Genomic DNA, 22,253 nt, shown 5'->3' on the forward strand with positions numbered 1-22,253 from the left:
GAACAAGAAATCTCTCTTACTGGCCCAAGGCACAGTTTTGTGGTCAAGAGGACAGAAAATAAAGGGAGGGAACTTCAAAGAAGCATAAGCTGCATTAGCCCGCTGGGGCGGGTGGCTGCGGCACATCCCATGGCTGACAATTATGACCTGCATGCCGAGAAAGCTTGCCTCCCTCTTGTCAGAGGGATAAGACACAGGCTGTGAGCTTTAGAGCTTTGAGGATGTGTACAGTTCATGATGAAAGATAGCACTTCAAAGCCCTCTGCCTAGAAACCCAGGGAGAAGTAAGAGTGGAGGGTAAGCAATCTTTTTTCCTGGGGGGTGCATATGCGGGGGAAGGATAAGACTTACTTTCACTGTCATTTATTATTGCCATGAAAATGAAGCCTTGCACTGTTTATGGAATCTCTCATTAAAAGGATCTCTTGATAAATCGCTTGACAAACATTCATTAATTAAGTCTCTGAGCGCACTTGGCTGACAAGCATTAGTCTTCATTTCGCAGGAGGGGGAAATTGAGGCATGGAGCTCAGCGAGCCCCCAGCAGCCAGGGCAGGGCTGGGTCCTGGCCAGCCACTCTGTGCCACCAGACAGATGGATTACACTGCTCCCTCCGTGCCCAGCTTGATTCGGATCCAAAGACAGGAGCTCAACAGACTTCAAAGCTCTTTTCCCCCCCATTGCTGCCCAGTGCCTCCCGGGCTGCAGGGCAGATGGGGATGTGCAGGTCTGGCTCCTCCATGGGCATCTCATGCCCCAGGGGCTCCTGGACACTTCTTTCATCTCACAGGCACCTCCCCACTCACAGCCTGCCCAGGGTTATGAATGGAGAAACCCTGGCTGCTGCCCAGGCTCCACTTTTCGATGGAGGTTTTCCTCCCTAGAGCCTCTGATCTATCAAACCAAGCAAGAGAACAGCTCCTTTAAAACATCCATTTCACTCTCACTGCTACGGTGGCCTTGGGTTCAAACACTGGGGACTCAGCAGGTCACCTGGGCTGCAGCTGCAAGGCTATTGTGGTACAAACCTCTCCTGCTTTCCCTTGCATACTGCAGCTCTGGAGCAAGGACTGGTGAAGGAAGCTCAGGCACCTCCAGCCAGACCCACAAGGGAAGCCCACAGCTGGGGGGAGCCAGCAGTGGGGATCCAACACTAAAGTCCAGAAAATACTAACTGTCCTACCCCACACACTTCAAAATATGATCACAGCAGTCAGGAGGAGGTCCTTGCCATGACTCAGGGGTGACTGTCCCTCTCACTTCCTCAGCCCCACAACTCATCTGCCTTCCTGTCCCTGACCATCACCCCTCTGCCTCATGCTCCTACCCGGAGACAGAGGGACAGAGTTGGCTTTCGCCTCTGCTTCCCCTGCCTTTCCTGGTACTCGCCCTCCAGAAAAAGGAAGGGCTGGCTGGCAGATTCCTGTGAGAAAGAAGCTCCATGAGAGAGCAAACAGACCTTTATTATTTGTTTATTGATTTATTCTCCAGGAGGATGTAACACCCGGCCCTCGGCAGTAAATGCCCTTGTAACTCTGTACTGCAGTGACAAGTTGGCCAAACAAACACTTTTCTGCATCAGAAAACAAAGACTGTCAGCAGAGCAGATCAGGGCTTCTCTGCTCTTACTTTTAATTATTATTTCCTCACACAGAGAATTTAATCTCCTCTTCTGCTGGAAGCTCAAAGTGCCCCATTCAGCCTATTTCACAGCTGTGACTACTGAGGTCACCCCGGGTCAGGACACCTCTCTCTGCAGCACAATAGTGCCTGGTCCCCGAAGTGGACATCCACGCCGTGCATCTGCTGCTGCAGATGAGCTGGTGTCAGGAGGAGGAGCACGGCCACCACCGGGGAGGGGGCAAAGGCAAACGTTACCCAGAGCCCCAGACAAAAGATGCTGCTCCTCCGGCCTTTTGTGGAGCTCTCAAATGCGGTCAAAGGTTACATTTTACAGCTGTTCCAGCCTCAAATAAGCGTAACCCGCCTATCTTAATACTTAATTGCATTGCTAAGCTGCTGATAAACTAGGACGGCATAAAACAAATACACGGGGCCAAGCACATCCCCAGGGAAAGTTTGTGGGAACAGAGGGAGCTGCACCGAACAATGAACTGGGAACACGGGGAGTTGCACCAGACAATGAATCCACTTTATGTGTTTTAGAAGCCTGGTTACCTTCAATAAAAGCTGCAGCACGGATGCTGCACATTTGCTAGCTAATATCTCTCCAAAAGGGCCGCCAGTGTTTACAAAAGAAGGGCACAGTGCAAATGCCCACGGGAGAGGACGAGCGCGTGCCGCACCATGCGTGTGCCCATCAGGAAACCGTGTTGAGCTAATCCCCTCCCCACAGAGCCACCAGGGCTCCAGCCCTGGAGAACACGGCCTTAAATCAAGGCTCTTATCTCACAAAAGGAATTTAAGTGCAATGCTTTGAAAGTCACTTTCTCCCGGCCATATGGCATCCCCGAGCCTGGTCGTGTAGGAGCGGCGTTCATTTGCATGTGCAAGAGACAAATCTGGCTCTTGCATCGCGGGAGTGATAACAGGGCGAGGGGTAAAATTTAGCACTGTTTGGGTTTCTGCACAAAATCTTTGCAGAGGCGAATTTCTCTCACCTGTCAAGCCAAGTGCCAAATGCTGAGGTAGCCCCAGGGGAGCTTGCCCACGATGGCAGGCCATGCCATCAGCGAGGTACACCAGTACAGGGCCAGGGTAAAAGAGAACTCTGAGACAAAACCCATGATCTGAACCCAAAGCTGGCAATGTCTACACCCACATTAAAAGAAACAGGAACAGGCTGAAATTATAGAGATATAAACAGCACTGAACACAAACTTCAAGACAGAAAATTCACAGGCATTCGCACATTTAACTTCCTGATAGGGAGGTATTTTGAAAACTCATGTTGCTGAGCTGCTCCATGATATGAAGGGGTGGGGGATCTTGGGCTTCAGCACAAGGAAGAGCCAACAAAGCTGCTAACGCTTCAACATAAGCCTCTCCAGCAGATCTCTGTGCCAGGCATTATGCAGGATGGCAAGATTTTTGTTTTGCCGAGGCAATGCCATATGGGCAATCTGGTTTGCCTTATCAGCAAGCCAAGTGAGAGAAGAGAAATGTTCTTCCCCACCATTTGTTTAAATTTCCCTCTTTCCCCCAGATAAAGCTGCATACTTTTGTAAAAATATCTACAAATGTAATAACATAATGGGCTTGTCATCAGTTTCCACATTTGGCATTGAAAATCTGCAAAGCTTGGAAAGAAAGAGAATTCCTAATAGTTACTGCTGCTGAAGAGCCCAGCTAAAAACTGGGCCTGGATCCAGGTGATGGAGCACACAACCACCAAAATGCCTTTCCATGTCCGGCACCTACTCCTACACAACTGCAAATTGTTCGTTTATTGGCCCCACTGAAAAAATGCCAGAAGGTTATTTCATCACTTCTTGTTGATGGGCCTCATCTCCCCTCTTTGGGGCATTTGCATGCCCCTAACATTCACTACTGCTGTGAATTGATTTTATTTCGCCGCTCAGTGCAGAGGATACTGCAGATAGCCACAATCCCTGGCAATTAATTTGGAGCCACACAAACCTCCTTGCATGGCAAAGTGAAACCATTCCCAGTACAACGCTTTCCACCATGTACCACAGTTTGCCTTCTCCAAGGCTGTTTCTTTGGCATTTCTGCCCAGTATCCCTCTCGGTGAGATTATCCCTGGGAAAGCAGAGCAGCCGGGTTTTATGGCTGTGCTGAGCCCTCAGAGGAGGGCTTGGCTTATTTAGAGATCCGTGGCTGTGCCCCCCAAGGGGATGTGGAACAAGGCAGTCTCTTAGCAACACCCAGTGCCTATCACAGGTAGCTGTCATTAACAGCGGGAGTGGAGCTGTGCCGTGCTGAGCACCCTCCACCACGTCCTGGAGAACTGAGACACAAACCCTCCGTGGGCACTGGCTGGGGAGGGAAGTGCAAGCCCTTGTCAGGATGACACAGACAGCACTGAAATACTGATTTCTTTAAAAGAAATGAGGATTTGATTGTATTAGAGGGAGAAGCATATCCCCTACAGTAAGGACTGACTTCTCCTTTGTCAGTAATCCTTCTCTCCAAGACACTTAATACAAATCTTTCTGAAAGAGAAGAAGTCGCACCCCACATTGAGACAATGCAGCTCTAAATTTTAACTTAAATCATCACAAGCCTGTAAAGCTGATCTTTATGTGTGTGGCCAAGCTACAGGCTCTGGCAAAACTGATGTCCTGTTATTCACACGCTACGGATTCACAACCCAAATCTCTTGCTGTAAGATAAGGAAAGCATTTCTCCAGATCACTTACCTTTATTTGCTGCAGGGGAGAACAGCTTCTCAGAGCCTACAGAAGCCTGAAAAAGGAAGAGAAAGAGAGGGTGAATAATCGTGAAGGAGAAATTCGGAAGGCTTGCTCACAAAAACACAGCTCATAAAACAAGTGGGTTATCTGGAGACCTGCAGTTGCGCATTGCACCTGGAGGGTGCAATGTTGTGCCATTAAAGAACGAGCATGCATCCTGAGGAGATGAAAGCCAAGCAAGAGGACTGTCCTGATCTCACCCAACTACATCCTCCTGTCTCGTTTATTTAGGCAGCCATGCAATGCACAGCTATTTTATCCATGATTCCTCATATAAAAACAAAACCAGTGAAACTGCTATCAAGCTGAAGGAAAAAAAAAAAAAAAAAGAAACCAAACACATTTCAAAGGCTCTCTCACTGAAAATAAGCTCAATTCTTGCTGAACATGCAAAATGTAATTTGTGTATTGGAAACACAAGTTGCAACTGAACACATCTGTATGAAGGAGGGTGTTGTTCAATATTATGCCAAATGACAGGTACATGCTGCTATGCACTTAGTTGACTATGAAATAAAATGACTTCCTCTTGGAAGAAGCCCGTATCCTTGCAGACTGGGTTGCACTATGCTGTCTGAACTTCACAGCAGTGCATTTGTGCTCCTCACAGCTCTGGGAAACAGTTAAAGAAATCCAATTAACCTAAACCTTGTAAACAGCTTCATGATAATCAGGGTCACTGGGTTACAGACAAGATGATAACGACAGACAGGGAAAAAAAGTCCATTCATGGTAACTAAAGCTTTTATGAGTTAATTTGATGGCTTCCTTTCCTCCCCCCACTGATATCAAGCAGTCAACCGATTTCAGCATAAGCTTTTCCTCCTCGCTATCTGATAAAATAGCAAGCAGCCTCTCCAGAATCAAAGCTGGTCTGGGAGCAGGAGCACGATCAACATTACTACCATCTACAAGAAAGTATCATCAACGTGTTGGCACTGACTGCTGCATGAATAAAATGGGTGAAGTACAAAGCTGACGAGCAAAAGATACTGACAGTGAAAAAAGCCTTTTTCCCCTGGCTCTGCTTTAAAAACAATTAATTAATTCAACACATGGCTGAACTAAGTTGATTTTTTTTTTTATTTTATTGATTTTATTCTAAGGTGCCTTGGGAGATTTGCATGATAAAGAGCACTACAAATTGTATTACATTGCTATATATTTTAAATGACGACTCAGAAGGAAAAAAACAAATAGTAAAATGCAAGAAGTTCTGCATGAGATATAGTAAGAAGCAAGAGTGATCCATTAATGTTACTTCTAAGAAAAGTGGCACTGCAAGCACTGAATGTCTTACTTAATGCAAATGTATAAAAAAGAGAGGGAAAACAACATGAAAAATAGGTTGAGGCTGAGACACATAAGAAAAAAATTCTGAATTATGTCCACAACAAAGCTGCACGTGTAGCTGTGGCATGTATGATCATTACACAGCTCAGCAAAAAGATCCTAAAATCTTAGGGAAAATCAGTTACCTGCACGATCCCTTCACTGCATGGATTAAAAAGAGGAAGAACCAGGATTAAACAATGTTTTGCCTAGGCTGGTTTGCAAAGAAAGTGTAACAGTGTCACACAGCAGCAACAACAGTGGTGCATAAAACGTTTGACAGCCAACTCTGAATTTACAACCCATTGTTAGGAGATTTTTCACTTATAATCAACACCAAGTCACCACGGACGCAGACCACATCTGCAGGCTCTGGGAACCCACCCATGCTAACAGCTCACACAAAGCCAGGGCCTACTCTCAAAGCACTGCACAAGCTCTTGGACACGTGGCAGGTGGATAAATAAGATTCGCCCATTTTACAGGCAATGAAACTCCGGCGTGGCTTGCACTAAAGCCCCAGCAGTAAATCGACCGCTGAGCCACAAATCCTAATGCCGGGTCCAGACGCTGGGGTGTGCAGCCCTCCAGGGAAGCCTGCTTGGGAGAGCCCTTCCTGGGGAGCCAGCCACGGCTGCAGGACCGGCTCTGCCCTGGCAGCCACCCCAGCTGGGAGAAGCTTTGTGCTTCCCCTGGTTTGCACGGTCCAGCCTCACGGCCACCGCTCTGTGGGGCCACCAGCTCGCTCCCTTCCGAGCACCTCGGTACCGCGGGCTCAGCGCGCAGCCGGGAGCTAAAGACCTCAGTGCTACAGGTCCAGACTGCATAAAAAACAATGTTGGAGGAAGTCAAGCCAGAAAATTCACTTTAAAGACAAAGTAAAACACCCTGATTATTGCTCAGTCTTCTGCTATCAGCATGTGCCACCGCCTTCCACAATCAGAGTCAACATTTACAGAGCAGCGTTTTCAGGATCGCAGCTTCAGTTCACAGACGCAAACCTTCACACCTAGAGTTTACAGTAACTTTTGCTCTCACTTCTGGTGATTTCTAGCTCCAGATCTGAGCAGTTTTTGGCACGAGCACCATTCTGAAACAGTGAACGCCTGTGCTATAGGATATTCTGCGAGCTGCTGTAAAGGCAGGAGGGAAGCTGGGGGAGGAAGAGCCTGAATACATCATTCAGCCCTATCAGTCACCCTTTAAAGAAAGCGTACAATAAAACCTATGTGTCTGAGGGAGCCCGCTAATGAGTGAAAAAATCCAGCAAACCAACACATCTGCTAAAACAAGTCCCCTCCCAAATACTGCTGTTCCAAGCAAATCATTTGCATATGTTTAAGAAGGGATTTAAAAATAATATTAATAAAGCGGAATTCTTCCCTTGTGAACAAAACCAGGAATTTGGAGTCATTTATGCAGAGTTCAAGCCATCACAGGAAATCACATGTTCTTTGATTGCAAAATGAAACTAAAAATTTCCTTTTTTCCCCCTCTTGTTGCCTCTTGCCTGTCTCCATCTGAAGAACCATTTCACAAACCCCTCAAGTTCCTTTTTGTTGCTGCATGAGGCAGCAAGACCTGCCCAGCCTGAAGTTCACAGACAGAAGACAACTCCACCCTTCCTTGTTCACTGGCTGCTCATCTCCCTCGCCCTGGAGCACAGCCCAGAGCCACAGAACCCACCCCAGGCTTGTACTCATAAAAATGCTGCTTACACAGTCCCACCCTCGTCCCCATTAACAATTGTGGCACTTGAAGCATATCTGACATCTGTCCTCAGAGCAGCAGTTTCTGAGGTAACCTCATGTTGCTGAAATCTCTAAGACCCAGCACCCTTTCGATGACCTTCCAGGTCCCCTTTGTGGCTTATTCAATGAAGTTACCAATCCTTTGTCACCTTTTGATTTTCTTTCTTTTCTGCTCTAGACCTAAGGGGGAAAAAATGCCTCCACCCAGTTCTGTGACAGCTTGAAACCAGGCTGAATACACTGCAGAGGAAAATAACATTTCTGCCCTTTTCTGCTTTGTGGAGAGCAAGCAGAGGAGTGGTGCTGCAGTCCCTCCCCCTTCCTCACCCTGAACCCAGTACATATAAACACTGATTGAATTTTCAGCATTAAAAGCTCAGCAAAGGCAGCTTTTTCCTCACATGTGAGGTGGTAACCACAAAGGATGTAGCACACCCTCTCTTCTGAAGGTGAGCAGTGAGGCATAATGAAGTCCATGCCTCATCCATCCTGGTTCCCACCAACCCAAGCCAGCTGAAAGGTGCAAGAACTCTTGCAGATTAATAATTTAATGATTATATGTAACAGAACAACATCATCTGACAAAGACAGCACTAAAAATTACGTCAGGCCTCACAGCAATTAATTATTTTTGTCCCCTTTATCTGTAGCCTATAAATAGCTAACAGAGAATAGAACTGCTCTTTATCACCAAAACAGAGGCTCTGTTGACCTTTATGCCATCTCCTGGAGCCCCAAATGCCAGATCCAAGCCTGATACTCCAGGAGCCTGATAGCAAGACTCTGGGTACAGTAGGTAGAAGAAGGAGACAGTAAAATACAGTTTAAATTTTAGATCTGGATGGCTGCCTATCTACTAGACAGCCAAGAGCCAGTCTCAAGAGAGACTGTTTGCACAATTACTGAACTCAGCAAGCACTAAAAAGTTCACAAGAAAACCCTTCTCTGGGAGATTTCTTGGACTGTACTAGAAGTGCTGGATACACTTCAAGAAAGTTTGAGCATAAATCACAGACACCACCTGAAAATTTTGGATGAATTTTCATTCTTTCCTTTGATCTTTATCTCTTGCTTTTACCAACCACTCCAATGCCACTTGATCGCTTGTCCAGCAGAGAATTTCAGCACGTCAGTACTGCTTTACTACTTCGCAGTTCACTCTGCAAGTCATTCATACCAGACCCCTCATCCAGTAATATGAGAACAATAACTAAAACAGGAAGGTATTGTTTGGGTTGTGATTCTCTGTAGGAAATGGAAATTGATACACATGGAAAGGCGCGAGAGTAGCCTAGAAATAGCACATATGCACACAAAACCCCAAAGTAAAAATCCCCCTTAAGACTAACAAAGTAGTCTACACATTTCAGGATGTAGGAGCAGCCCACGGGTAACACTGCCTGCATTGTGAGGGGATGTTTCAAGGTAGCCTACAGTCTTTCCAAAACCTGCATTAGTTTTGGAGAGAAACCACAGCTCAGTTAGGAAGACAAAAGAAAAGTCAGAATTCAATTCACTCATTTTTGTGAACCTTCTAGGAATATCCAGCTTTGTGGTACACAGCTGGCTGGAACACAGCACAGCCCAGCTGTGTGAGGGATTAAGCAAGAGGGAACAGGACTTGTACAAATCCACACTGTGATTATCTTCCCACAGAATTTATAGACTGGGCTTTCAAGAGGGCTCAGCACTCAGCAGCTGCCTTTGGGGCATCAGCCTGACTGGAGCTACCGGGTATAGAGCATTTCCAAAAATCCATATAGAAACCTGAATGGTGACCAGGTTGTTCTGAAAAATCTGGTTACAGCTGATAGTTGGGATCATTTATGGAATTCTCCAGTGTAAATAAGGACTAATAATAAATAATATTCCCAAAACAAGAGTCACCACCTTCTAGCAATCCTAACAATACACTTGTACCTTCAGTTACACCATAACACATCACAGTGAAACATGCAGCACAAACACCCCAACCAGCAACTTATTGATATGGCAATGCCTTAAATGCCACAGATACTTCTAGTTCAATTATGATTCAAGGCCATCTCTGAGAGGTAGTGATGGGTATTCTGTATCTTCCATGAGTTTACTCTATAGAATACTCACCAGAAACAAAATGTTTCTTGGACTGTACTTCCATACAGCAACACACTTGTTGAGGTTCCCACCTACATTCATTTAGCACACACATATTCAGTACTGCTCTGCTCCTGGAAGGGACTGTCACCATGCACTCATCTCTTTGTCACTTTTTCTTCCAAGAATGCTCATTTCTCTCAGCAGTTTATATAACCATGACTGTTTTTTGCAACAGCCCCTTTGAGAAGCTAGCACGAGTCTGGGAATATAGATTAAATCAGGCCACAGACAGCCGAGAAGCAGAGATCACTGGTCCTAATTTACCACTGAATTACACTGACTTTACACAATGGCAAGTGGAATGGGAGGCAAAGTGGATGAGGACTGGAAGGCACCGAAGGAAATGCTGGATGGAGCCTGATCAGTCAGTGCAGGGCAGTGAGGAACCAAGCTCATTGTTCGGCATCTTGTTTTGGTCCTCTTTTGGCAAGACAGCGATAAGCTTAAATTGACAATGTTTTGAACCCTGAGCATGTTCCTCATCATTTTACAACCATCATGGGACTGAACAAACTAGTTTAAATTGAGCAGCAGCAGTAGTTCTTACACATAGGCTGCTGTGGTGTGTTGCTTATTGCACAGATGTGCCTCTTCCTATGACAAAGGGTGACTGAATCCTCTGACACAGAGGGACATCTGACCTACAGCATGTCTGCCATCAGAGCCTTGGGGCACAGGCCTGCTAACTCCTCTTCCCTCTTTCCTCAAACCATCCCCCCAGCCCCTGGGGAATGGCTGCAGCCCAGAGTTCTCCCCTTCCCATCCCCACCATTAGCAATGCTTTATGATTCATCTTCCTCTGAGCAGTTGCTGTCTCCCAAAGGAAAAGATCAAACTCCCTCTCCTTCCCAGCTCAGCTCCAATAAATAAATAAATAGATACATGTACTGAAAAAATTTAGTGAAGGAGGAGAAAGGAGGAAGCTGGGGAGTTCCTGGACCTCACCTCGTCAGACAGCTGCAGAAGGTTCCTCAGTTGTTTCCAGAGACACCAACAAGAAAAGAAAATTTCCAGCTGTCCCTCATTAAAACCAGGCAAAATACTTGCTTAATGTTAGTGCGCCTGTGTGTCCTAATTTAAATTAGGGTGCACTTGGGCTTTATCACAGGATCTTCCTCCTTCAAATCTCAGCTCCCCAACCACTACCAAATCTACCTTTGCTTTACATTCCTGATATTTTCCATTTTAATTGGCACTGATTTCCCCATAACACATGTTCATATGCTCCTGGGTGTTCTGGTCTGTGAATGGCATCCAGAGGACAGTCAGGATGTGCCACTGGATGTGGCTGCAGCTCTCAGGGTAAGTTGGAGGCAATGATGTGTCTGTGTTAAAGGCAACTGATACACACCACAGTCAGGGAAACCCAGCTCTCCATGACACACTGAGAAAAGGGCTTTGTGTGGTCTGCTTTAAAGCATCCCAAACACCAGAGCCATCATGCCTTTCTCAGAGAGATGACCCCCTCCCAAAACAGACTTCAGCCTACACTTCCATATTCAAATTTTTTTCATTTTTCATCGCCTAGACACTCACTTAAGGCAAACACAGATTTGATTTTTGCTACAAATGTAAGGGGAAACCTACCTTCAGATAGGAAAGGTTGGGAATGCTGTGTAATACACTGCTACAGCAGTTTGTATTATTGTCATTACAGCTTGATCCTATCTAGTCAGCCCATCTATTTGGCAGGGATATGGCTTTTTATTTGCACTAAATCAAAGGGAACAGCGAGTGCTCTTTGCAGAACTATCTAAAACTTCTTATAATTCAAAGGCTGCACTGTAGGAAGAGTGATGGGGGAGAGCAGGGACTGTGCTGCGAATGACAGGTGGCAGACTGTTGTTTGGTACCTACCAAATTACTCTGCTGCTCCCAGGGCTGCCTTGGCATTTCATTATCCCAACTCTCTCCTGGAAGGATGCGGACATAAATTCACACCTCATGTCCTGGTTTCCGTCAAACTGAGTAAGAGTGCAAATGCTGGCACCAGCTGGGAATGCCAAGCAGGGCTTGGCATGCTAGAACAAACTCTCAGCTGTGGTCTTTGCCAGCTACCTGCATTTATCATTGTAATGGCCTGCCAGACAGGACTTGGCAAGCGACGGAGGAGGGCGGGAGGAGGAGGGCCAGGCTCTGCACTGCCAAGCAATTCATTCCTGTAGCTCCTGCCATCACTGTACCAGCAGGGCAACCTTCATTTTATTTTATCTTTTAACCAATTATGTGTCACCCAAATCCCACCTGCAGCTTTCTCCAATACAAATGGCTATAAATCACAGTTCAGAGACCAAGAGGGTTTTGCAAGACATTTGATTCCATAAAAAGGTCACTGTCTGTCTGAGGATTGCTGCAGTTCAAAAATGAACTGAATAACAACCTGCATTGGCAGACAGGGAAGGAACCACTTCCATCGTCTGTTGAATGTTGTCAGATAATATTAGAACAATTAGAGAGGCCAACAATGGCAGGATCATTAGGATTCAGCTGAACCAAAGCACTGATAAAAATTCAGTGAAATATCTCCTCCTTTCAATTTTTGAAGAAAACATAATCAAATCAATAAAAAAGGGAAAATTGCATGAGCACACCAGAAACATTCAACATAACCTCCTTGAGCAGACAAACAGAATACATGCCTGTCATCACTGCAGCCTTCTCCAATCTGCCTGGGTATTACAAAGCTTAACCCCCAGCTTTGCTATTTCTCAGAGCACTGCTCTGGGTCTCAGACCACTCAGCATGGTCTGCTCTCTAGGGAAAATGCTGTATTCTTGTTTTTAATCCATACACTGGATACATAGTGGATTCCATACAGAATTTTATATGAACCCTATCTCAGAGCAAACATTTACAGGTGCTCAAAAATCATTTGATATCGATGCTGTTCTGGACACCCTTAGTGTCCATCCCTTTCTTGCAGGTGACATGTCCTGCCAGACAGCCCTGACAAACCAGCATCAAATTCTCTGAAAAGCACCAGGTTAACTACAATGAGTACATGAGGCACAGAGAAGATGGCATTGTCCTCCTAGCCCAGACCATGGCACGTGGCACACGGACATCCCTTTGACACAATTCCCAGTGTGGATGCAATCCTGATGTGGCCCTTTCCTGGGCCTGGGGGTCAGGGAACTTATCAGGAAAGCAGCTCTTGTCTGCTGCCATTGAAACTTGCTGTCTTACCCACAGCAACCTCAAAGGAGTGCCTCTGCAGAAGGCTCTTTTGTTGTTGTTGTTTCTAATTCACTGCTCCAAAATATTTCTTGGCTGCATCCCAGGGCTGAAGCCTTATCTGCCCATCCCCCCGGCAGACACACAGCAGCTGCAGAGGCTTATCACAGTTGCCTGTCCACTGAGTTTACAAATTAACACCCTATCGAGGCTGCACGAGGGCTGATTAATCAGAGAGAGGCAGTCTGAGGGCCTTTATCACCGTGAGCGGCTGCTGGGAGAGAAGTCACAAATCTCTCAGGAGGCCAGAGATGCCTTACAAATGAAAGAGCAGGAGGCCAGAGAGGAGGAGGGCCCAGTGGTAGGGGAAGCAGATATTTTAGAGATAGTGGTGGTGAAGGTAATGGAGCAGTGAGGGGGGGGCTGCAGGCAAACGCCAGTACATTATGACAGCTAAAAAAAAAAAAAAAAAAAAAAGGATAATTAACAGCCTATACCTCATGATTCTAGCTTTCCCTCCCTGGGCTATAATTTAGCCTATTGCTCCTTTGCTCCAGAGGACAATAAACATTTATTATGTTAAACACATAACTGTGCTGCACAAAAGCACCGTTCTTTCCCAGGTCCACTCCTTGCACAGCTGTGCAGCCCAGGAGGATGGGGCTGCTGAAGTGGGCTCCCCTTTCATGCAGAAGATTACTCAGCTTGGACACAAAGCACATCCCTGGTTTCACCCACAGCTGCAGCGTGCTGGATGTGTCCACACTGAATGTGAAGGCAAATCCCACGAGACTCAGAGCTCTGGGATGGGGCCACTGGGCCACCAGCAGTGTTAGGATGTGCCCGGCACAGGAGCAGCTCCTGCAGAGATTGTGTGATTCAGGCAGGCTTCACCACCTAAGAAGTATCTCCTCTTTTTAATTCAGCAACCTTGCTAAGAGGTTTACTGGGAAATTTTCATTCCCACCAGAATTATGTGTAGGAGAGATTCTTATTACAAGATGAATATTACAGTCATGTGAGCTGTACTGGAGCAGTGCTGGCCCTGCCCTTCTGAGCACCTCAGCTGCTGTAAGAGCACAGAGATTTAGGAGATTTGCCTCTGCTAGTGGACTGTGGTTCAGGGATTGCTCTCCTCTCCTTCAGTGCCAGTACCTGCTGCAGCCCTCCAGCTCTGTGCTCATGGCAGGACAATGTAAAATAATTATAAAAACCAAGGGAATCACACTAAAATGATTTAAAATCTAATACAACTTTAAAGGAAACCAATTTGGACATCTGTCTACATTTGTCAACATTCATTTCTAAATTTAAGTTTTCAAGTTTAATCCTTGAGACTAAGACACACAGCTGGATTTTTCCTTTGAAGTGTAAAATGTGTAGAAGCTGAGATTCCCATGCAGCAACATGACTCCAGAAGGTAAAATTTTAATAAAAATGTTACCAACATGAAGACATTCATAAGCAAACAGTGCAATCGCCTCCTGTCCAGCGCTTTCTATTAACACACCAGTAAAGAATTTAACAAATAACCTCTGGATAAAAGTGTCATTCACTGCAGCTTTACCACCAACAGCGCTGGGTGTGTGCATGATCTTGGGGAATGGCCATTCCCATTTTGCCCAAGGAAACAGCAGAAATAAAAGCGTTGCCACCTCCTAACTCACCATCTACACACTAGCTTTTTTCAGACAGCACTGGAAAGCAAAATCAAACAAAAATGAATGATCATTTGCCTTCTCCTCCTCTCTTGATCCAATGAGGAAACTATTTCCCGAACCACCTGGATTATTGGTCTACGAACCCTTGCAGATGCCCAGTTTTAACACCATCCATTAGGTTAATTAGAACTGGGCAAGTAGATGCTGAGTACGAGTCCAGGAAAGGAACGACAGCTTTTTCATTTGAGAACTCCCTGCCAGGTTCTGTGAAGCAGACAGCTGCCCAAGGTCTTCTCATGGCTCTCCTTTGCCAACAGACACCAGATTAATTTGAGCTGGACTGGACCCCCACTCATTATGCTCAGCAGACCCTGGGTAATCAGATGGAGAAGCTGCAGGATGACAACACCTCCTGTCACCCCCATCACCTAACAGCAACTCTATACATGAAGGAAACATCAAATATTCATTAGGTAAACAATACGAATGCGGTAATCCCAAAACATGGTGAAATTCTAGAAGCTGTCTCTCTGTTTTTTATTAGATTGACTCTTTTAACTTCATTATCAGGTCTGCCCATCAAGCCTTCTCCCTCTGTCTCAGGTCTCATGTTTCTACATTTTAGGGAAAAAAGAGTCTCCATTGGACTGGCTGTTCCCCACAGCTCTGTTCCCGCTGGTGGACACCCTCACCCACCACAGAATGCACACCACATTTATTTAAAGACTCAACATTTATTTGAAGACCCAACAGAAGGAATTAGGAACACCTTAGAAAAGGACAGCATATAAATTTCCCTACAAATGGAGGCTGCAGAGGAAAAAATATGGAAGGAAGCCTATGGTTCACATCTGCAAAGCATCTGGCTTCCTATCCCTCACTCATTCAAGGGCAGTGAAGTGCACTCACCTACTTTCTACAGGAAAGGGTCACCAGGCTTTTCTCCTGTGCTATACAGCAAGTCAAGAAAGAAGCTCTCATTGTTGTACCTCGATTAAATATGGCATTAACTGACCTCATCTTCTGTATAAGAAGGTGGTGAATGGGGCAGTCCCCCATTTGCAGCCAACATATAATCTGTCTTCTCCAATTAGATACGCTTTGCAACAAGTGTGGTGGATCCATTTATTTCCATACTGCAATAATGCAGATAAATCCAACTTTGGCTCCAGTCCCACTGCTTTCAAAGCTGGGGCTCTGCATTTCCAATCGCTGCCCCTTTTTTTTTTTTCCCCCTTTTTTCCCTCCTTTCTGCTGCAAAATGTCACCAATTTACTTTAGCCTGGGGGCCCATTTCGAATTTTACCACCAATATACGAGAAATGCATTTTTCAAGCTGTTACCACTTAACTGTACTGATATCAGCCACTCAGGGGACACAATATTGTTTACACATCCTGCTCTATGGAATAAGCACGGATGCCAAAACTCTGCCTGGGTTGTGAAGGAGACGTTTACTCTCTGTTTTATGAGATTTCCTCGATTTGTGGCTGCCTCAATGGTCGTAAAAACAGCTGTAAATCAAAAGAGCACCACAAAATTGCAATAACAACTGTCGAACTCGGCTCTAAAAAGCATAACTCCCAGCACCAGAAGGTGGAAGGCTTTTCTCTGATTTAATACCAGGTGTGGGGGAGCCTGATCAAGCCTATGTGCAGCACTGTGTCTGCCCACAGCCACCCCCACACGAGCTTGCCCAAATCCCTCTATTTTGGCTGCTCCCCTATTGCTCGCCCCTACTCTGCCCCACGTAGTTCCTTCCGGCCCCTTTCCTCCTCTTCTCTGGAAAACAGAAGTCTTTTTCAAATGCCTGGAGAATGCTTATACAAATAACTGCTGAATGCACAGCCCTGTTTAAAGCATTAAAACAGGCAGAAAGTGAACAGGGCTGTGCTCTGCGCCGTGGCTGCTCTGCAGGACAGCGATGGCTTTAGCAGATGACCTCAGCCTGTCCCCTTGCTGCTGGCCTGCCCGGGAGAGCCCGAATTCCTGCACAGTCTCCCAGCCCAGTTTTTAGGGAGTGGAGTGAAGGAGGAGAGGGCTGATGAGACATGAGTTATTAACAGCCTTCTTCTGGGAGCTGATTTGAGCTAAAATGGTTCCAGAACAGGCAGCTCCATTTGAGCCTCCAGAGAGGACTGACCAAGCAGCAGATGCATGAATTCAAAAGTTTCTGTTACTCTGTGCCACTGGCTATAGTCCAAACCAAAGAGAGAGCTTCACCCGTGGGTAAAACAGCCTTCCTGGATTTTTCCATGCCCCATTCCAGTTGCTTTCACAAACAATCTTCTCATCCTTGTCTCCAAAAATCCTAAAAGACTCTCAGTTCTTGCATCTCGCCACCCCCCGCAATCTAAGGCTAACTTGGCCAACAACAAGCTCCCTTCAGCACCTCCCAGCTCTGAGAAACCAGCTGTGGCACCAACAGCCACACTGTAAACCCTGGGCCAGCAGAGTTACCCAGGCTCTTTGTGCCCTCTGTCCAAAGCACGAAAAGCTTTCCTGGCCTCACCAGCCAGGCCTTCATCCTCTTTTGAAAACTTCCTCTTAAATCAAACTTCTTTCATGACATTTAAACAACCCAACTTTCTCCATTACAGAAAGAGGTCTGTATGTGAATAAGCCAAAGTATGTGAAGAAATGATGAGAGAAAGTTAATGGGAAGGAAGTTTAGCCAGGGCTCATCTCGGTTTTTCTGTTGTCTGCAGCAAACTAAAATACACTTGAGTTCCAGTGTGTTACTGTATCTCTGTCTGGCAGTGTGTTTTTTCAGATGCACATCCTAATTATGCTCTTCAAGCAAATGCCCTGTGGAGCAGGGTAGTAGAAGAGAAACCCCCTTTACAGTCACCACCATGCTGTGATCCATTCTGGACAGGAACTCCCCCCTGCATTTAGAGGACAATTTAATTTCCATGGACCACTTGATGTGAAGGGAAAAGGATCTATATTCTTTTGTCTGAACCCCACAAAGTGTCAGCCCTTCTTTCCCCATTCTTCTAGTAGATGTGTACATTCACATTCTTGAGAAAATTCCCAATAGATGGGAACAGTCTTTCACTTCCAATACATTATGCCTCCCTGCTATAATCTTTTCCTTCTTGTACAATGCCTCTTGACTTTCCTTTGACTCTTTTCTTTGCAATTTTTCCTTTATGAATACAGTCAGAGACAAAAAAAAAAAAAAAGCCCCAAACCTAAATGGACAAAAAATGTCATTCAGAGCCATTGCCAATGATGTTACTGGCAATTCCAGTTGAGAAACTATCTGTACAGACATGAACTGATCTGACATAGGGAGCAGCTAGTTTTATTTCAAAAAGCTGTGTGTTCTCAATGTTCTGGGTGCAGGAACTCTACAGGCCAGCTGAAGCTAATAGGGTGAATATGTGATCGGCTACACCCAAGCAACTCTTCCAAATTTATTTCTTTTGTACTACAGTGAATATTTGGGTGGGGTTGCAAAAATTATTAAAGCAGTCAAATGCATACCATGCCAACTGCTGACCACAAAACCAGGCCATTTCCACAAACTATAAGAAATATCTCCAGTAATTGGCTTGTATCAGTAACCAGCTATTTCCAACAAAAACATGGCTCTGCTCCATTTGGAGTCTGGTGGTTCTCAAGCAGGATGGAAGGCTGTAAGTGTAGATGCATGACTCGTACTGGGAAGGTGGTGTAGCAGGACATGCCATCTAACAGCAGTTGCTTTGATGAGGCATAACTGCAGGGCAATTACTAGGTTAGTTTTCCATATATACCAGTACAATTTCACCCATAAAGTTTCATTTGCCTGCGGCGAGCGATAGATGTCTGTCTGTTTTGTGTTCTAAAACTCTCTACTGTGTTTGTTCATGGAGCTGTGAATATGCAGAGCACCAATGATCTGGCTTTGCTTTTCTCCCTTCATGGTGATGTCTGAAGGGCAAATGTTTTTTCAGCCACTGACTAATGCTTGCCATGCTCAGCCACCAGCTGGAGAGTTTCCAGCACACTCACAGACATGGCTTGCCTTGTTTTGCCACAGGCATGGCCATGGCTCTGGGCAGGAAAGCTGTCCAGTTGGAGGAGGAACATCTCTGGTGTGTGTTCAACCACTGCTTTGCACAGGAGATGCTTTTGGAAGGAGCAGGAGAGCAAGCTGTACTCAAAGCTTCCTTGGCTGACCATCTGCTCGCTGGCCAAGGCATCAACAACTCTATTCAGCTGTCAGGTCATTAACCCCACACACAGCTGCACCTCCAGGAGCCGAGTGCTGGGCTCCTGTGCCATGGGCCTGGCTCATCTCCCTTTGGACTCTTTGTGGCAGGAGAGGCTGAAGCCACTGCCCTTTCCCTGCCGCTCTTCCAAAGTCCCACAACCGCTAACAGCTCATTTCACCGGAGTTTATTTCTGAACTGGAAGCACAAACGGAGCATTGTAAGAAACCTTTGTGATTTTAGCCCAGACACAACTGTGCTTGCTTAGTAAGGAGATGAAAAGCTTACAGTGAAGAAAGAAGCAGAATAATCCTGCATGTTAATACACAGTGACTAACGCTTTCCTGGTGACAATCTCCTTGTAGTCTCTGCAGAGGGATGTGTGTAATGATCCTCCAGAGACACTATCTTGAAAATGCACAAAAGACTCTGATCAGACCTCAGCATCTCCCGATTAGCTTAGCAAGAACAGTGGAAGGGACATCAATTTTCTAGAAAGTGCATTCAGAAAAGCACTTGATCAAATGCTTAGCGCCATGTATGTGCTTAATCTCACTATAGCTGAAGCACTTTCCTAAACCAAAGCCCTGCTTATTCCTTCTGTGAAAAACAAAATGGCGGAAAGACCCCCAAAACCAAAAACGTAGACCTGAACAGTCAACAGTTTAGGAAAATTCTGAAGTTCTGTGGCTTTCAGCTTATCTGCAAAACAATTTGGAAGTGCTGATTCTGGCATATTGGACGAGAAAATCAATAGAAAATAAAGAAAAATAGCCAGAACAGATGAGGGTATGTTATCATAAACAAAGCCTAGCTTAGTGCAAAGCAAATGTATGTCTCTGTTGTCGAGTATAACCTTCCTGGGATTTTATTGGTTTTTTCCCTTTACTCAAACAATACCAGATACACCTCGACGAACCTGGCATGCTGCAGCCAATCCATCAGCTTCTCTACATCGAGCAGACTGCAGAAAATGGAATTTTGCTTTCCCATTTGCCTCCCATTTGTCTCACTGCTGCTGCTCCCCACGAACACACTTGCAAGCCCTTCCCCTGTGCCCTGGCTGGTGCAGGCTCCTGGACTCGGAGCAGATGGCTGATGGAGCTGGGGCTGCTGCTGCCTACGCACTCCAGCGCTTCCAATCAGACCTTGGTGTCTCCTGCCTAGCTCTGCAAGAACACAAAGCAAACAGTGCAGCAGTTCTACACCCAATGAGCCAAAGCTACTTTTTAAGCTCATTTAAAATATCTATTCGACTAGGTATTTCTCAAAATAGGCACTTGTAAGCACAAGCTAAATAAGAATAGCAAAAAAATAATAGAAGGCACCTAAATACTTTGAATTTTTAATTTTTCCTCCAAACATATCTGTTGCAACTTTATCATTTTGGACAACACAATTTTGTGCAAGACCATAAGCACAATTCTACCAGACTAAGCTCCCCTCTAGCACAACCAAGGAAATGTTTGGATTTCTACATCCAGCCCAAAGCATTCAGGTCCCAAGACTCACTGCTGTATGCAAGTAATGCAAACAAGTCCATCCCCATGCCTCCACCTTAATCTCCAGACATGTAATTCCAGAGCCCCAAGTCCTCTTCCAGCAAGAGAGAACAGCCTGAAGCATGTTCTGAGCGGGGTACTCACAAAGAACCACTGTGGGTTTTGTTGTCTTTATTATGAACACTTCAGGGCAATGACCACCTTTAATTTGTGCCTTCCATAACATCAAACGTGATATTAAAACCTTAGAAATAGTTGTGCTTGTGCATGATATCCTGAAGGCTGTTTTTCTCTAAACCACTTCCAGCATGTACAGACAAAAGAAATAATGTCATCCTGCTTCCAACACTCCCAGCCATCAGAGGCAACATTAACCATAACTTTGCTTCTGTTCCTCATGAGCGTTTCAGTGCATTACAAATAAGCACCTTATTCAAAGCTCTCTCCCCAATTTATTTCACTCCAAAAAAGGAGACAGATGGTAGAAGACAGAGGGTTTTACAGTAAGAGGGGTTGGATTTTTTTTCCTCTTCATTTGTTCCCTGTGCTGTTTCTTATCCTTAGGGACCTGGAGTTTCTTTTGATAGCACTGTGGTGCCTAATAAACACGCATACAAGCACAGTCACAAGTATACATCTATCATCAAAGAGCCCTTCTTGTCTCCACTCCCCACAAAGTTGATTAATGATTACGTGTTTAACACATACATTATACATGGGAGGGGGAGACGAAGAGGGTAAATCTAAGCCCCTGTATACATTTACATATATTTACATATTCACATATAAAAAGCAGAGGAAAGCAAAAGAGGGCTATTCCCATTGGGACAAAAATCCATTTTGGTAAACATACCTCCTAGTTCCCATTTTTAAAAATACAAAGGCAAAGGAAAGGCTTTACCTGGTCTAAGGAAGCAACTGAAGCTTGAGCAAGAAGCCTGGTTTGGTTCCTGCAGTTCAATCCCAACATGGATCTGATAACTGTGTATCAGAAGTTCCATTACTTATGGTTTGTAAATGGGATGTAACAGTTGCCACCCAGTTTGAGAGAAAGGAAAGGGGTTTAAGTTTTAAGGGCGCTCCTAGTTTGTACTATTAATTCATATAGCTAAAATCCCAGTTAACCTAGCAATAGATTAGGTAATTAATTCAATTAAATGGCACCTTTATGTACAAAGGAAAAACAGTCTGTCCTGTCAGATCAGTCAATACCTAGAGGTACTGGGAACATTTAATGGACTCAACATGGAGTGACTACAGATCAACCACAAAGCCAGGCCTGACCCTTAAACACAGACAAAAAAGAGATGCGGATGGGTATAACACAACAAACTTCCTTCTGCATCCTTCCAGGCTGAGCCAATCCTTGGACCTGGATAGCTGCCCTTGTAAAATAAAGCTGCCTGAAGGCTGCTTTAATCATGCTGACTGCCAGTGGTCTCAAGCAATTGTTCCAGCAGCTGGGGGAGCAGTGCCATGGTAAAGGAGTCCCCTGACAAAGTCCCTTCTGGCAGCTGGGACAAAGCTGGCACTGAAACTGCTATTGTGGTCCTCTGCTCCCCAAAGTGTCCCTGTGCAGAGTTAATCTTCCAGCCACCCGCTCTGCTGGCTTTCAGACATTTTTGCAAGGTTCAGATTTAATATGAGGCTCTTGTGGTGCAGCAGTGGCATTAACCTCTGCTGAACTGATCCATCCCAGCTTTCTGCTCACACAGCTCCACCAGTTGCAGCCACAGCACAAGTGCTGGAGAAGACAAGGCGAGAGCAGCGGCCACTGACAATGTTTCTAAAATATATTTGCCTAGTATCAATCCTAAAGAGTGGGAGGGATAAACTGAGAGATAACTGGAAAAGAAAAGAAAACCTTCCATACACAAGGCTGGTTACAGTCCTGAGGCTGTGGCAGCTGGCCAGACAGAAAGCTCAACTACTTAGAGGGCACAAATAAGGAACTCTATTTTTTTTTTTTCACTTCTTATTTAACCCTCTAACCTTTTAACTCTGAATCATGGCCACTGACTCTATGACTTTACACTTTCTATTACAGTAAGGCTCAGGGCTGGCACTAACAGAGTCACTTTCTTTCACCTGCTCA

At 45.4% G+C, this 22,253-nt stretch overlaps 1 protein-coding gene across 18 annotated transcripts in view; it reads right to left on the minus strand.

Annotated features, from left to right (window-relative positions):
* FBRSL1 (fibrosin like 1) overlaps positions 1-22,253 on the minus strand; it is a 499,835-nt gene that overhangs the window by 50,714 nt on the left and 426,868 nt on the right. For all 18 annotated transcript variants that reach the window (XM_030285790.4, XM_030285797.4, XM_072936199.1 and 15 more), the window contains one exon: positions 4,344-4,389. In XM_030285790.4, the coding sequence (XP_030141650.1) occupies positions 4,344-4,389 (46 nt within the window). The remainder of the gene's footprint in view (positions 1-4,343; positions 4,390-22,253) is intronic.

The sequence above is a fragment of the Taeniopygia guttata genome, chromosome 15, assembly GCF_048771995.1.
Source record: "Taeniopygia guttata chromosome 15, bTaeGut7.mat, whole genome shotgun sequence".
Classification (NCBI taxonomy): Eukaryota; Metazoa; Chordata; class Aves; order Passeriformes; family Estrildidae; genus Taeniopygia; species Taeniopygia guttata.